The sequence below is a fragment of the Papaver somniferum genome, chromosome 5 (genome assembly GCF_003573695.1).
Source record: "Papaver somniferum cultivar HN1 chromosome 5, ASM357369v1, whole genome shotgun sequence".
Lineage (NCBI taxonomy): Eukaryota > Viridiplantae > Streptophyta > Magnoliopsida > Ranunculales > Papaveraceae > Papaver > Papaver somniferum.
Window position 1 is genome coordinate 46,965,836 of NC_039362.1, and position 14,715 is coordinate 46,980,550.

A 14,715-nucleotide genomic window follows, 5' to 3' on the forward strand; every position below is an offset into this window, starting at 1 on the left:
TAATTTTGTTCTTCCCTTGCCAAGATTTCCCGCCAAAACAATTAATTCAAACTGAGAAGAAGATGGTCTCCCCTTAACCATTGATGGGGTGCGGTTAGCAGTTGCTGTACTGGGGTGCAAATAGTAAAGAAACGACCCCTTAGTAAATGAGGTGCCCCTTATCCAAAGCAGGGGTCCGTTTAGCAAATGTGCTCCGAGGGTGCTTTTATCAACTTTTCGAGCCGAATTTCCCAAAAATATTCATTGCCCAAAAATACCTACAAAAACACAAAACACCAAAATTAGTACAAAATCGAGTGCCAACAATATACAGTATTGAGATCAAATTAGACACAAAAAAGTGTCTATCAGCTGGGTTGTTGGCATACTGTTATTCTGCTCATTTGTTGGCGGCATCCCGAAGGTTGGCTGTGGTATTGATGATTCTGCAACTCCTTCCCGTTGCTTAAGGACGAGGGCAGCTGCTGCGGCTTTTACTGCCTCAGCTTTAGATGCATCTGCTCTTGCTACCGCTGCTCTTGCTACATCGGCTTTTGCTGTTTCAACTCTTGCTGCATCGGCTTTTGCTGTTGCTGCTTTGAGAGGTGGTGGCGGCGACGGACTAGTGGTGGTGACGGACTGTTGGTGGTGTAATGGTGGTGGTGAAGGAGTGATGGTGACGGTTGGTAGGCGGTGGTTGTTGAACGGTGGTGGTGGAATGGTAGTTGAATGTTGGTAGTGCCGGTGCTAGTGAATGTGGTGAAGTGGGAGAGGAAGAAATTTGTTTCATTTTTGAAATAAAAAAAAATATTATATGGGTGAGGGTATTAAAGTAATCTAATTTTAAATGGATAAGGTCATTAAAAAGTAGAGACATATTTATTGTTGTTTAAAAATATATTTATTGGGTGTCAAAAGTAGAGACATATAAATAATGTACCCTATCCTATTTGTAGCGGCCTCAAGTTTGGCTTCACAAAAAAAGAAAAAGAAATAGCCTTATGAGATATTTCAAGAGAAAGATTTATAGTGGAAAACATTCAAGAGCATATTGAATTTTGACGTGAGTTGATTGTTTGATGGGTTGAGTTTTTATAGGGGGAGCAACTAGACTTTGTAAACCCGACCGTCGTCGGATCAATGTGGGACGGTCGCCCCATACTGGGACGAGCCTCATCCTAGTATGGGATGCTCGGCTTAATTTGTCGAAGGAACGTTTTCCCCGCTGCACAAAACTCAGTTTATCTATCCACCACCTAGACAAGTAAACCATGATGGTGCCCATTGAATTGCTCTTGAAAATACGGAAATCAGATTTCCAGAAAAGATTAGATAACCAAGAATAGTCATGGAAACAGGAAAAGATTTCAAATTAAGAAACTACCTAAAAAAAGTTAATAATCTATTAATTTGTTTTAACAATGTTTAAGATTGTTTGACACTTTTGCGTGACTTACGCGATGAAATCGCATTCTGTACAGTGAGTAATTATGAGGATCCATTTCTACAAACATGAAAGGACAATGTTCGCATCCTTCTCTGACGAGATTTGTGAGGCGATGTAAACGAGGTTCATCCATGAGCTCAGTATACCTCAATATCATTTAACAACAAAAATCTCCGGAAGGGAAGATATATCCAAGTCTTACAAAGTGCAGAAGGCCAGAAGCTCAGATTGCCTAGGTCATCATCTGAGTTTCTTTTAACAAATAGGTCAAATGATCAAAAAAAAGAAAAGGTCATACGTCATTACAAATGAATATCACCCTACCTGGTAATTGGAAGGCAGAATTGGTTTTGGTTATGCATATGAAGAATTCCTACAGCCTTACTGTACTACTATCTACTTAGTAACTGCATCTGCTGTAAGTTACGAATTACATGAGCAACTTCACTCTCACCGGGCAAAAGATCCTTTACCCGCCCTCATGAGAGCAATATACAACAATTCATTCCAAGTGTCTGGTACACCAGGCAAACACCAATGAACACAATCTTGAGGATCCGTAGATGCAATCCTCTCTTGAACGGTAATATTTTTTGAATAAATTGAAGGGTGTCCATCTGCTCGATAGTAAGTAAGTTTGCTAATATTTAAATACAAAACAGGGGTCTTCATTAGTCGTAAGGTGTCTTGTAATACTTTCGCACGTGTTCCTCTGTCTATATGTTTCATTACTCATGATCGGTTCCGTTTCCCTGTTGCATTTTCCATGAGTGTTCCATTGACCACCTCTGCGTAGAATAAGCGGCGGTACACAATCAAAACAACTAATCAAAGTAATTAAGCAAAAATTGAACGTAAGGGAACACTTGATGCTAATATCACCATCACATACTCGTAATGAGTTTCTGAATATTCTGCAAAAGCAACTTGGGTTTTGTTAGAATCGATGTTCTTGTCAATCCACCTCCTCCAAGTACCAAGAGCTTTCTTATATGCTTTGTTAATCTTTAGTTGTGGGTACAAAGAGTTACCTTCCTGAAAATAGTCTTTCCTGCAATATTTTTAGCATACTGTAAGGCTCATGGAGACATGGTATTGCATTTTTTTTTCTTTTTTAATGTCTTAATTACTTACCCGTTGTGAACTTTGTTTCCAACCCACCAATGCCATGAATCAAACACTACAACATCAGCATCACGATAGAACGTTGACGCGCGTGGGTCAATCATATCTAATCTCATTGTCTCTCGCACCTGTTTTAGTATACCTTCTTGAGTTCTACGATTTTTCGGATTTGTTTCATAAACTAAAAAAGGAGACCACACGAATCCTACGGTGCAATTATAGTCCTAACAAAAAGATGACACATCGTTAGAACACCAAAAAATATATAACTACAACTCAGTTCGGGTTGGTTAAGCAACACTTGCCTCGTATCTCACTGCCATATCTCCTCTTATGTCGTGGCCTATATTTCCAGGGAGCCAAGAAACTTTGCTCTTATCTGGAACAGCATTCCAAAGGATGCATGCTAAAGATTCAAACATGTTCCTGTTCAAGGAATCCCCAGAAAATGCTACTTTTTTCCCTCTCAATCTCTCTAGAAAGTCACGGACATTAAGAATGCTGCAAGAAAGAAAAAAACAATTAGGACTGGAAACTGTCGTTTTACCCGCTAGAAATACACTGCCTGAATCAAAATGTGGAAACTGGCATGATAATTTAGCAATGATAACATATACACAAGAACAGATTTACTTACCTCGGGATATTTTTATTACATCCATTGTTTGATGGGTGCGATTGCCACTGCCATTGCCATTTGTGATATGCATCATCAGGTCTGCCATTCTTGTAACAATCATAAGGTGATCTTTCGACGTAAGGACAAGAACCAAGAGGATAATGTGGTTCTCGGTTGCTAACCCTTACCCATTGTCCTTCAAAGATATTGCATTCACCAGTAGAAGTACTACTAGTATAATAAGGAAAATGCAAAAGCGTAAACTTCTTATAAAATCTGTTGAGATTGTTTTGAAGCAACGGATTCATGAGTGACGGGGAAAGAAATGGGAGGATGAATATACTAGCTAAAAAAATGAAGGTTGATGCTCCAAAAATGAAGCCAAATCCAACAAGTAACATTGAATCTTTTCTCGTTGAGCGCAGTGTCTCCATCAAGTGACATAACTTCGCCCAAGTCCCATGCCTCTCCATGAAAATGTTGCAAAAGAAACCAAATGTGAATTTAAGCGACGATCCTATCCTGTAAGATGTAGCTCACATGAAGTTCAGTGATGTGTATATAGAATAGTACTAGAGCTGCAAAAAAACTAGATGATGGTTTCCAAATCCAGACAACTTGCTCTCTTGCATTAACTAGTAGTCATCGTTCTTTGTGTATATGCAAGAAATGCGTGCAACATTTAATTAGGTGCAATAACAGAGATGTCAATTGTTTAATCAAGTTAGCTACCTTAGAACTCAACCTATCCAATAACTTGTTAGTTCACTTATTAGAGATTAGTAATCACATTTTTCGAATAGCGATTGTAAGAAATTTTGCTGCTTTCTCTCACTAAAGATGGATGAAAATACCAAGAAAGAAGCCTCTTGCATCAAATACTCCATGTTGCAATGTATTCATTAACATAAGGTCGGTCAATGCGGGTTACGTATGCGTAAAACTTGTTTTGTTGTTCCACTCCCAAGGGGCGGAGGTAGGGGTGAGCATGGTCCGGATTGGGCATGCCTCTTCAAAAAGATTTTTTTATAGGTGTTGATGGTGGATTTTAGTTCAGGGTTAAAATTGTAAAACCAAATTTATACGCTGACATCCTGCAAAGGATAAAGCCACTGATAAGTGATGAATACTTCTTCACTTTAATAATTCACCTAGAATGGAGCATGTGGCAACAATCCCAGTATTCTGTGAATTAAATACACAAAATTCATCCAGGTTGGAGCATGTAGCAACAATCCCATATATCCTGTGAATTTACAACATTATTAATTGATGCATCACTAGCCTTGTATTTCCTGTGTTGTTCCCTCAGGACTCTCATTATTAGTGCGGCATGACGACTGAGTGTTGCTCTCAGCAGAGTAACACGAACACTATAGGAAAAACATACTTTGGCAACCCCCCACAAGTGTTGTAGTTGATCTACAACGACACTTATCGATGGGTTGCGGAAGGGGGGGTGCGGAAGGTCCCCGATTTACTGCAACTTCCAGCTAAGAGTCGTAAACTAGTTGTGGTTCAAGTTTGGACTACCTTGTGGTTCAGTTGTGATTCTCTCTCGATTTTATTTTGGAAGCCTAATACAACTTCTACAAGAGTTGTCAATCCGTGTTTCACTATACCTACAAGAGTTGTATGACATCCTTTCACAACTTCTATTTATATTGTTATACATGCTTTCACAATATTTGATAAGTGTAGTAAAACCCAATAACACAACTTCTATAAATGCTGTGAATAGCACTATTACTACAATTGTTATAATGGTTGAGATTTTTTGTACAACTCTAATATGTGTAGTACAAGTCCATAACACAACTTCTATAAAAGCTGTGAATAGTAGTATTACTACTCTTGTTGTAATGGTTGAAAACTTTTGTACAACTTCTATTATGTGTAGTGCAAGTCCATAACACAACTTCTATAAAAGCTGTGATGGTAGTATTACCACTCTTGTTGTAATGGTTGAAAATTTTTATACATCCATTAATATGTATTGTAAAAGTCCATAACACAACCTGTGCCTTGTGTAGTCATAATCTATAATACAACAAAGGTTTTTAGTAATTGAATATTGACCTACAACCCTTGTTTGGTGTTGTGTGCATAAAAATTTTTTGAAAAAAAAAATCATAGCTGAAACCAAATTGCCGAAAGTAATTCACATTCATATTAAACCTGCCAGTGACCCGTTACATTCATTCAAGTTCACCTGCTAGTGTTAAACACACAAATTCAAAAAATGGCAGAGATACAGATGTTTGTTACCAAAAGTTAAAAGTTTCTTAAACACACACCAAGTTAAAGATAAGATAAGTTAAAAGTTTCTTGAACACTAATCGAACACTATGTGATCCTTGGGCCATGAGATGACACTTCCAACAACATCAACAACAAACTTGAACTCTGAAGTTCGCTTGAAGACGAGAGAACCTTCAACATGAGAAATCAACACACACACAGTGTAGGCTCCAAAACCTATTAGGTACCCATGTATCTCCTTTGACGGATCCGTTTCACTAATTTTAGCATCAGCCACCACCTCTCATTCTTTGTACCAACTTAGTAACCGACATGGTGTAAATCTTTCTGGCACTTTCACATCACTTGATCTGCTGACAGGACTAGTAGTGGGAGTTGAGGCATTGCAGGGAGCAACTTTGCTATTACTAGCCACATTGTTGCTTGCAACGGGACTGTCAGTGTGAGAGTGGACTTCAGCGCAGACACACTTTGAGCTCTTCTCCTGTAGAAAAACAAATAGACAGTATGAGGCAAAATCATGTTTGAATTCATCAACTATAAAAATAAAACCAAAAACCAAACCATGAAAAAAATATATTCTCACCTCTAACATCACAAGACGATCATTCATTGCTCTACAGGTTTCCTGACACTCTTGAATGATCAACTTATAATGACTATTGGTTGCAATCTTTTTACGTGTCGCTCCAAACCCCATTACTTTAAGTCTCACCCCTTTATCTTCGGCAAGAGCCCGTGTAAGAACATCGTCTGTCAAGGAAGATCCACTACCAGAACCATGCTGTGCTTGAGCTTCTTCAATTTTTTTCTGTATAAGTGTGAAACATATAAGAAATTGTTGCATTATTGAAGCACACATAAATTCAAAGACGGAATAAGAGAAGATTTCTCACAAAAGCACTTAAAACACTAGGATTTGTTTCCTTTCCTTCACTCGGTTTGTGACATGTTACCCATAAATCAGCTCTATCAATCTGTTAAGTTGTGTTCATTTTTTTTTGCTGCAAAGAAAATGTGAATCCCAGTTAGTTAACAACTTCCACAAATGAAGTCAAGGAAATTGTCTTAATTATTGTTTGGACATGCATCAGTATGCAACACTAATAAGTCAAAATTAGAGCACAAAAGAGCAGTCCATGGAACACACAAAATACTCAATCGAGGGTAAAGCATACCATCTTAGCCTCCAGTCGGGCGTAACCTTCTCGGCCAATCGTGTGAGGGGTGTCATGCTTTGAACGAATTTCTTGCATTCTGAGCCTTTTGACCTGCAAAGGGAAATTGAGCAGTCAATAGACAAATTTCAAATTTTCAAGAAGAAAATATAATCACTCATTGTATTAGAAATACTTACTCTGAATTCACTCGAGCCTACACGTTTCACAAACGTCTCCCACTCATTGACAGACATGCTCGTGGGCATTAGCTTTGCAAGCCTTTTCTCTCTTTCTTCCCCTTGTAGCTGATCCAAATCCTGGAGTACCAAACCCGCTTTACTAGATCGAGATTCTTTAAGATATGCTCCCATTTTGGAAAAATAGTAGTCTTGGTAATGTTCAGGCACAATGAACCGTTGCTGCAAATAAATGTAGATCATTTTAGTTAGAATCTTCTATATGAGTTAAAGAGTTGTCGACTAATGAAAAGAGTTGCAGAGTTAACAATTAATCATTTTAATTACCTCGACTATCTTCCATATGATGGCCTTGGCCTGGGGAGGAACAACTCTCAAATCATTGTATGTTAACGAAATGTTTCGCCGAACTAACACCCCTAGGCAACTTGCCAGCTGCACGGATGGATTACCAACTGGCTGATCTTTATAGTTGAAGGGAACTTTGACTTTTGGATATGTGTTATCAACCTCATTGCATGCATCTGCGTTGGTCCACGTGGAACAAACTTTCTTCTCTTACTTGGTCCCACAACCTCCTCTTCCAGCTTATCATCACTACCATTATCATCATTCTCCAATTCCTTCCCCCCACCAGTCTCATCACCATCATCATTATCTTTTCCTTCATCAGAATCAACATCATACTCTTCCTCTTGCACGTCTTGGTTAGTATGTAAAATTTCATCATCTTCAAAATCAGAAAAAGTGTCAGTTGGATTCCTGAGTTGAATAGTTGGACATGGTCCAGTACTTGTGTCCAATTTCCGTTTTACTGTCTTGCATTTAGAATTTGCATCATCTTCTTTAGACTTTGTAGCTGTCAGCACAGTCTTCATCTTAGAAACTAATTTCTTTCGAGTGTATGGAGTTGGTTGGTCAGTTTCAGGTTGTGCACTTGACGAAGGAGTACTGTGTGTAGTAATTTTAGGGTTGGTTGGTTCTGCAGCTACTTTGAACCTTGGTGATGATCGCCTCTGACAAGTGTTGGCATCAGTTGGAGATATAAGATCAGCTGGTTCTGCTGACTTGTTCTTTCTCGGTGTTCGGAACTTCGAAGTAAGTGCAACACTTTTTGATGGAGATGCATTAACAGGTTGGGACTGTTGACTCTTCAGTCCCTTTTTCAGCTGCAAAAACCATATATAACTTAGTTAAAATGAGAAGGTAAAGAAATTTGTTATGTTAATATAATGAAATTGAGATGAAAAGAGTTTACCTTGATTGGAAACTGCTTGACATTATTCTTTACTGTTGACTTCTGCATCATTAAATACAAAAGCTTCATTAGTATCTATTGACAACTCAAAGCAAATCATTTACATGAACAAGAGAAACTGAATAATAATGAAATCAGTCTTTACCTTATTCTTTCCCATTGATGTAAGATTTGTTTTCATTAACGAGCTACAAAAACAAGCATTATATTAAACAGAAGCAACCAAGCATCATGTTCTTCTTTATAAACCTAATTAAATAACAAACCAAGAATCATGTTCTTCTATGAAATACACTATCAGTTTGGTAGTAATAAAGAACAGCGTAACAACAACATAACCACCAAGCAACTATTCAATAGATGGTTGGAATACGGAAGCCCTGCACATTGTTATTTGAGAATGAACCAGGGGTTCCGTATTCCAACCTCCCGCAAATAAAGATTAACTTGGTAGCTATCAACCAAGCTACTTATATCATTCTCTAAGAAAAATGTTAATAGAATTTAGGTGCAGAAACAAAGTAAATCATGCTACTAAGTACAAAATCATGTCATTGATTCAAGCTCCAATTTAAAAACAATAAAATTAAAAAGAAACCTATAACAAATCAAACCAAATCAGGATACCAAAACAAACATCATCAACTAATTGCATTTTATAAATTAAAAAAAAAAAAACCTAAAATCAAAATCAGTGAAATTAAAAAGAACCCTATTACAAATCAAACCAAATCAGAATACTAGAACAAACATCATCAACTAATTGCATTTTATAAATTAAAAAAAAAATACTAAAATCAAAATCAGTAAAATTAAAAAGAACCCTATAACAAATCAAAACCAAATGATAAATCCTAGAACAAACATCATCAACAATTGCATGTTATTGAAATAAAAAAAAAACAAACTAAACTAAACTGCTCTCAGAAAAATTGCATGTTAACAAACCAAACCCTAGAACAAAAATCTAAACTCAACCAAATCAAATAAGAGAAAAGAGGGTTCGAGAGATTATTTTTTACCAATCTTTTGAGGGTTGCAGATAGACCTAGTTTTCCGATGAGGGTTTGCAGAAGAATTGTTTTCTTGATTTTAGGTGTTCTGTGGATAGTTGGATTTTCTGATTAGGGTTGCAAATGAGAGGATTTGAAGTTAGATGAGACGATTTTTTGGTTTATTTTTAGGGTTTGAGCGAATAAAAAAAAAATTGCAGAGGTTTTTCTTTCTCCGAGAGAGAACGGAGAGAGAAAGAGTTGAATGGAAATGGAGAAGGAGAAGGAAACGAGGGAGACAAATGAGAATGTGTGGTCTCTGATTTTTTTTTTCCGAAAATTGGAGAGGTGACACGTTGCTGTTTCTAGAAGGATGGGGAAATTTTGGGCGGGATGTTGGGTGGGTGGGGGGGGGGGGGGGGGGGAATCCTCAATCCGCATGATAGGGATTACAACCGTTAGATTAGATTTAATGCAATCTGATTGGCTAAAAGAATAGGTTATGCATTGAGCAATGTTTATTTTTGTCAATACCAAACAAGGAATTGTGACCGTTAGATTGATCCTTGTCTTTGTTTTTGCTTAATTCAAGATCATCGGATTAGAAATAAACCCAAAATTGGTCAACTTCGAGAATGAAAGGTTCCATGTAGATAAGATTCCTTCGTATGAACGACGAATCCAACAGTATGCGTGTAAGATTCCATGTAGATATTCGCCGATGCCGTAACCAAACCCTAAATTTCATCAGCTTCGAGAAAGAATCTTGCTCGGAGATCGAAAACTGGACCAATATAGATAAGATTCCTTCGTATGAACGACGAATCCAACAGTATGCGTGCATAAGATTCCATGTATATATTCGCCGATACCGTAACCAAACCCTAAATTTCATCAGCTTCGAGAAAGAATCTTGCTCGGATATCGAAAACTGGACCAATATACATAAGATGCCTTCGTATGAACGACGAATCCAACAGTATGCGTGTAAGATTCCATGTAGATATTCGCCGATACCGTAAGCAAACCCTAAATTTCATCATCTTCGAGAAAGAATCTTGCTCGGAGATCGAAAACTGGACCAATATAGATAAGATGCCTTCGTATGAACGACAAATCCAACAATATTCGTGTAAGATTCCATGTAGATATTCGCCGATACCGTAACCAAACCCTAAATTTCATCAGCTTCGAGAAAGAATCTTGCTCGGAGATCGAAAACTGGACCAATATAGATAAGATTCCTTCGTATGAACGACGAACCCAACAATATGCGTGTAAGATTCCATGTAGATATTCGCCGATACCGTAACCAAACACTAAATTTCATCAGCTTCGAGAAAGAATCTTGCTCGGAGATCGAAAACTGGACCAATATAGATAAGATTCCTTCGTATGAACGACGAATCCAACAGTATGCGTGCGTAAGATTCCATGTAGATATTCGCCGATACCGTAACCAAACCCTAAATTTCATCAGCTTCGAGAAAGAATCTTGCCCGGAGATCGGAAACTAGACCAACATAGATAAGATTCCTTCGTATGAACGACGAATCCAACAATATGCGTGTAAGATTCCATGTAGATATTCGCCGATACCGTAACCAAACCCTAAATTTCATCATCTTCGAGAAAGAATCTTGCTCGGATATCGAAAACTGGACCAATATAGATAAGATGCCTTCGTATGAACGACGAATCCAACAATATGCATGTAAGATTCCATGTAGATATTCGCCGATGTCGTAACCAAACCCTAAATTTCATCAGCTTTGAGAAAGAATCTTGCTCAGAGATCGAAAACTGGACCAATATAGATAAGATTCCTTCGTATGAACGACGAATCCAATAATATGCGTGCATAAGATTCCATGTAGATATTCGCCGACACCGTAACCAAACCCTAAATTTCATCAGCTTCGAGAAAGAATCTTGCTCGGAGATCGAAAATTGGACCAATATAGATAAGATTCATTCGTATGAACGACGAATCCAACAGTTTGAGTGTAAGATTCCATGTATATATTCACCGATACCATAACCAAACCCTAAATTTCATCATCTTCGAGAAAGAATCTTGCTCGGAGATCGAAAACTGAACCAATATAGATAAGATTCCTTCGTATGAACGACGAATCCAACAGCATGCGTGCGTAAGATTCCATGTAGATATTCGCCGATAGCGTAACCAAACCCTAAATTTCATCAGCTTCGAGAAAGAATCTTGCTTAAAGATCGAAAACTGGACCAATATAGATAAGATTCCTTCGTATGAACGACGAATCCAACAGTATGCGTGTAAGATTCCATGTAGATATTCGACGCTACCGTAACCAAACCCTAAATTTCATCAGCTTCGAGAAAGAATCTTGCTCGGAGATAGAAAACTAGACCAATATATATAAGATTCCTTCGAGGTTCAAACCGCGCCAGGAGAGGACTCCTATAAGTACGAAAATATTTTGAGGCATAAAATCACCCTTTTCGTCAAAAATTTAGCAAAAGTGAAAAAAAATTAGCAGAAGTGAATTTGTTTTAGCAGAATTGAAATTTTTTTAGCAGAACGACAAACGTTTTACGACGACTTCTACTAAAGGTTGTGAAAGGGGATGCAGGAAATATTACATCCTAACCATCCATTTCAATCTGTAACCGTCCATTTTTTTTTTCATTTTCCTTTAACCTTTCTTAGCCACTTCGTTTTTTCATTCTAACCTTATCCCCTGCAGCTTCCTCCTCCTTCATCACTTCTTTCTCTATAAAACCACCATCTCCCGCAACCATCAAAACCACCATCTCCCGCAACCATCAAAACCATCATCAAAAACTCACCATCATCAACATCTCACCACCATGAAAACCACCCTCATCAACCCAACAGATCGAGGTAGATGTACGAAGTTTCTACACCAACAGATATAGTTAAAGACTTGCAACAATCAACAGATCGAGTTGAAGACTTAAAACAATCAACAGATCGACCTAGCTAAAGACTTACCCAGGTCTGTAAATCGGGTTTCTCGATCTCTTTAGGGTTTAATTTTAATTTTTTTTTTTTGATTCTCGATTTTGATTTTGATTTTTTTTTCAATCATTGAATTTAATTCGTTTGGATAATTGGGGTCATTTATTTCAGTTAATTTCAATCATTGCATTAAATTCTAGTGGTTGAAATAAAATCAGTTGAATTAATATTTTGAATTAGGGTTGTAGATGGGAAAAAACGATTTGCTGGTTTTTAAGGAATTGAGGAGACGACCGTACGGAGGAGACTCCTCGAACCGAGCGAAATGTTAAACCTCACACAGATGCACCTCTGCAAAGGGGGTGCTTTAGATTCGAGAGATCAATCTGTAGTACTCCGGCCTAAATTAAGACAATGACCGTTCCAGAGTAAATTCGGTCACAAGAGAGGATGGGTTGATCTGTAGGAGGGAAGCTGAGAAATGTGTGGAATGAATGGTAATCAAAGATTGTGGGTGTGTGTATTCTGAATATGATAAGCTCTGAGTGATTGAAATTTCTCAATTGAGAGTAGTTGCTCAATTGATGAGTTGACGATCTCGTGTTGTCAGTTTGACGTGGGATTGATGATACTGATGATACCGATGATTCAATCATGATTCAGAGACTTATTTATATTGCTGGAATTTTAGACACCATGACCCCATGAAGTGTGACAGTTGATGGAATCAAGGAGTGGGGAAGTAGAGATCGTGTTTGAAACCAGTTGCTCAACGTGTGGAGACTTGGTCGATTTTCCACCCACTACCTCGTGAATTCCTTCAACTGATTGCACGACTTGCTCACATTCCATCATGTGTGTTGAACACACGTGCCATAGACCGCCAGACCAAAACCCTAAGTGATATCCCCCAAAGTGACACGATTGACGTCTCGTGGTATGTTAGTCAATTGATGACTTCGTGGTTTGATGGGACGATGATTCCATGTAGTTGCTGAGTTGAACATGATGTTCTGAAACTCACGAGTTGAACATGTCATGAGACAGAGGTATAGTTCTTACGATGAAGTGAGCAAGTATTTCTCATTCGATGGATCGTTGAATATTGATTGTTGAACCAATATTCCTTGGTTCGAGCAAATATTTATCATATGAGCAAGTGTTTCTCATGTGATGAATTGTTGAATATTTGAGCGTCTGAGCATGTGTTGCTCATCTGATGGATTATTGGCAGCGTACCAAAAATATTAATTAGAATACTGGTCGTTGATCCGAGCATGATTGTAGATTATTAAGGTTGGAATCTGGAATGATGATCCTTGGATTCAAAAACCCTAATTTGATCAATTGATGATCAATTCATGGTTCGTCAGAAGTTTAACCATGGGATGAAGGAGGGAGCGACTACATCGGACCGTGGATCAACCATGTAGTGTCCATATGCTCACGTGAGCAAATACGAAGAACTCCTTGTAGAGTTGACGATTTTTTGGCGAAAGAATGATTAAATGCTGGTTTAATCATTTATTCGAAAATGCTCGTCTGAGCCTTAGGTGAGAAAACCTAATTAATTATGACGAGGCGAGGGACCGACCATGGAGTCATGAAACCGGCCCTGGGTTGTCACGTGACCGCCTGACGATCACTTCATGAAAATCCAAAGTGTTTGGAAGAGTTTTGGACCTAATACGAGCAATTGTGCAAATTAGGTCAAAACTGTGAAAATTGATGGGACCGGCTTCCGTGAGCCAAAGAGCCAATCTTGGTCGGTCAAGATAGCGTGCTCGTGTCCCCAAGGCGTCCGCATCTCAGTCCTGAGAATTTTGATATTTTCTGGCGTGCAATTGAGCATCCATTCGAGAAAATATGCCAAAATTAGGGTTTCGACGAAACTGAGGAAAACACCATGAGATGATGAAAAATAATTATAAAATAAGGAATGAGGAGGCGTGGGACCGCCGTGGTCAAGGCATGGTCGGCCGGTCGTGACCACGGTCCCGTGGTGCCTTTTCCTTAATTTTATAATATTTTGATGATTTTATGAAAAATTCATGAATTTTGAGAAATTTGATGAATTTAGGGAGTTTCCATGAATTGAAGGAGTTTTCATGAGTTCAGGAAGCAAAAATATTAAAATAATAAAAACAAGGGCGTGTGGGACCATGGAGGCATGGCCGGCTATGGACCGGTCCCACGAGTTTTCATAATTTTTTTATTTTTAGGTATTTTTGATGATTTGAGGGAATTTTTCCTAATTTGAGAGAAATACGAAAAATCAAGGAATTTGATGAATTCAAGGAAAATAATAATAAAATAATAAAAAAAGGGCGTGTGGGACCGGCTAGGGCATGGCCGGCCGGCAAGGCCCGGTCCCACAGTTTTCATAATTTATTTTATTTTTTTTATTGATGATTTGTGCAAAAATACCATGAAATCAAGGAGTTTTTTCATGAAATTAGAGAAATAATAATAATAATAATAAAATAATAAGGAACCGTGGGGTGTGGGGCCGGTTGGGACCAAGGCATGGCCGGTTGGCCAATGGTCACGCCCCACACTCCTTTCCTTAATTTTATATTATTTTTATGGATTTATGGAAGTACCATGAAACCGAGGAGTTTCCTCGAGACGAAGGAGATTTGATAAAATGAGAGAATTTTCATCAAATCATGGAAAATAATAAAAATGCATTAAAAATATAAAACTGGCGT

The 14,715-nt window shown here is 38.1% G+C and overlaps 2 protein-coding genes across 2 annotated transcripts; both read right to left on the reverse strand.

Annotated features, from left to right (window-relative positions):
* Window positions 1-1,704: 1,704 nt before the first annotated feature.
* Window positions 1,705-3,680, reverse strand: LOC113277404 (protein trichome birefringence-like 2). The gene is made up of 5 exons (XM_026526513.1): window positions 3,189-3,680; window positions 2,857-3,052; window positions 2,561-2,775; window positions 2,319-2,477; window positions 1,705-2,214 (listed from the first exon to the last, which is right to left on the reverse strand). Exons 1-5 carry the CDS (start codon window positions 3,641-3,643, stop codon window positions 2,067-2,069), a joined length of 1,173 nt encoding a protein of 390 aa, XP_026382298.1. The 5' UTR covers window positions 3,644-3,680; the 3' UTR covers window positions 1,705-2,066.
* Window positions 3,681-6,610: 2,930 nt separating this feature from the next.
* Window positions 6,611-9,281, reverse strand: LOC113277405. The gene is made up of 6 exons (XM_026526514.1): window positions 9,070-9,281; window positions 8,193-8,235; window positions 8,048-8,089; window positions 7,117-7,958; window positions 6,790-7,011; window positions 6,611-6,703 (listed from the first exon to the last, which is right to left on the reverse strand). Exons 2-4 carry the CDS (start codon window positions 8,226-8,228, stop codon window positions 7,209-7,211), a joined length of 828 nt encoding a protein of 275 aa, XP_026382299.1. The 5' UTR covers window positions 8,229-8,235; window positions 9,070-9,281; the 3' UTR covers window positions 6,611-6,703; window positions 6,790-7,011; window positions 7,117-7,208.
* Between the last annotated feature and the right edge of the window lie 5,434 nt (window positions 9,282-14,715).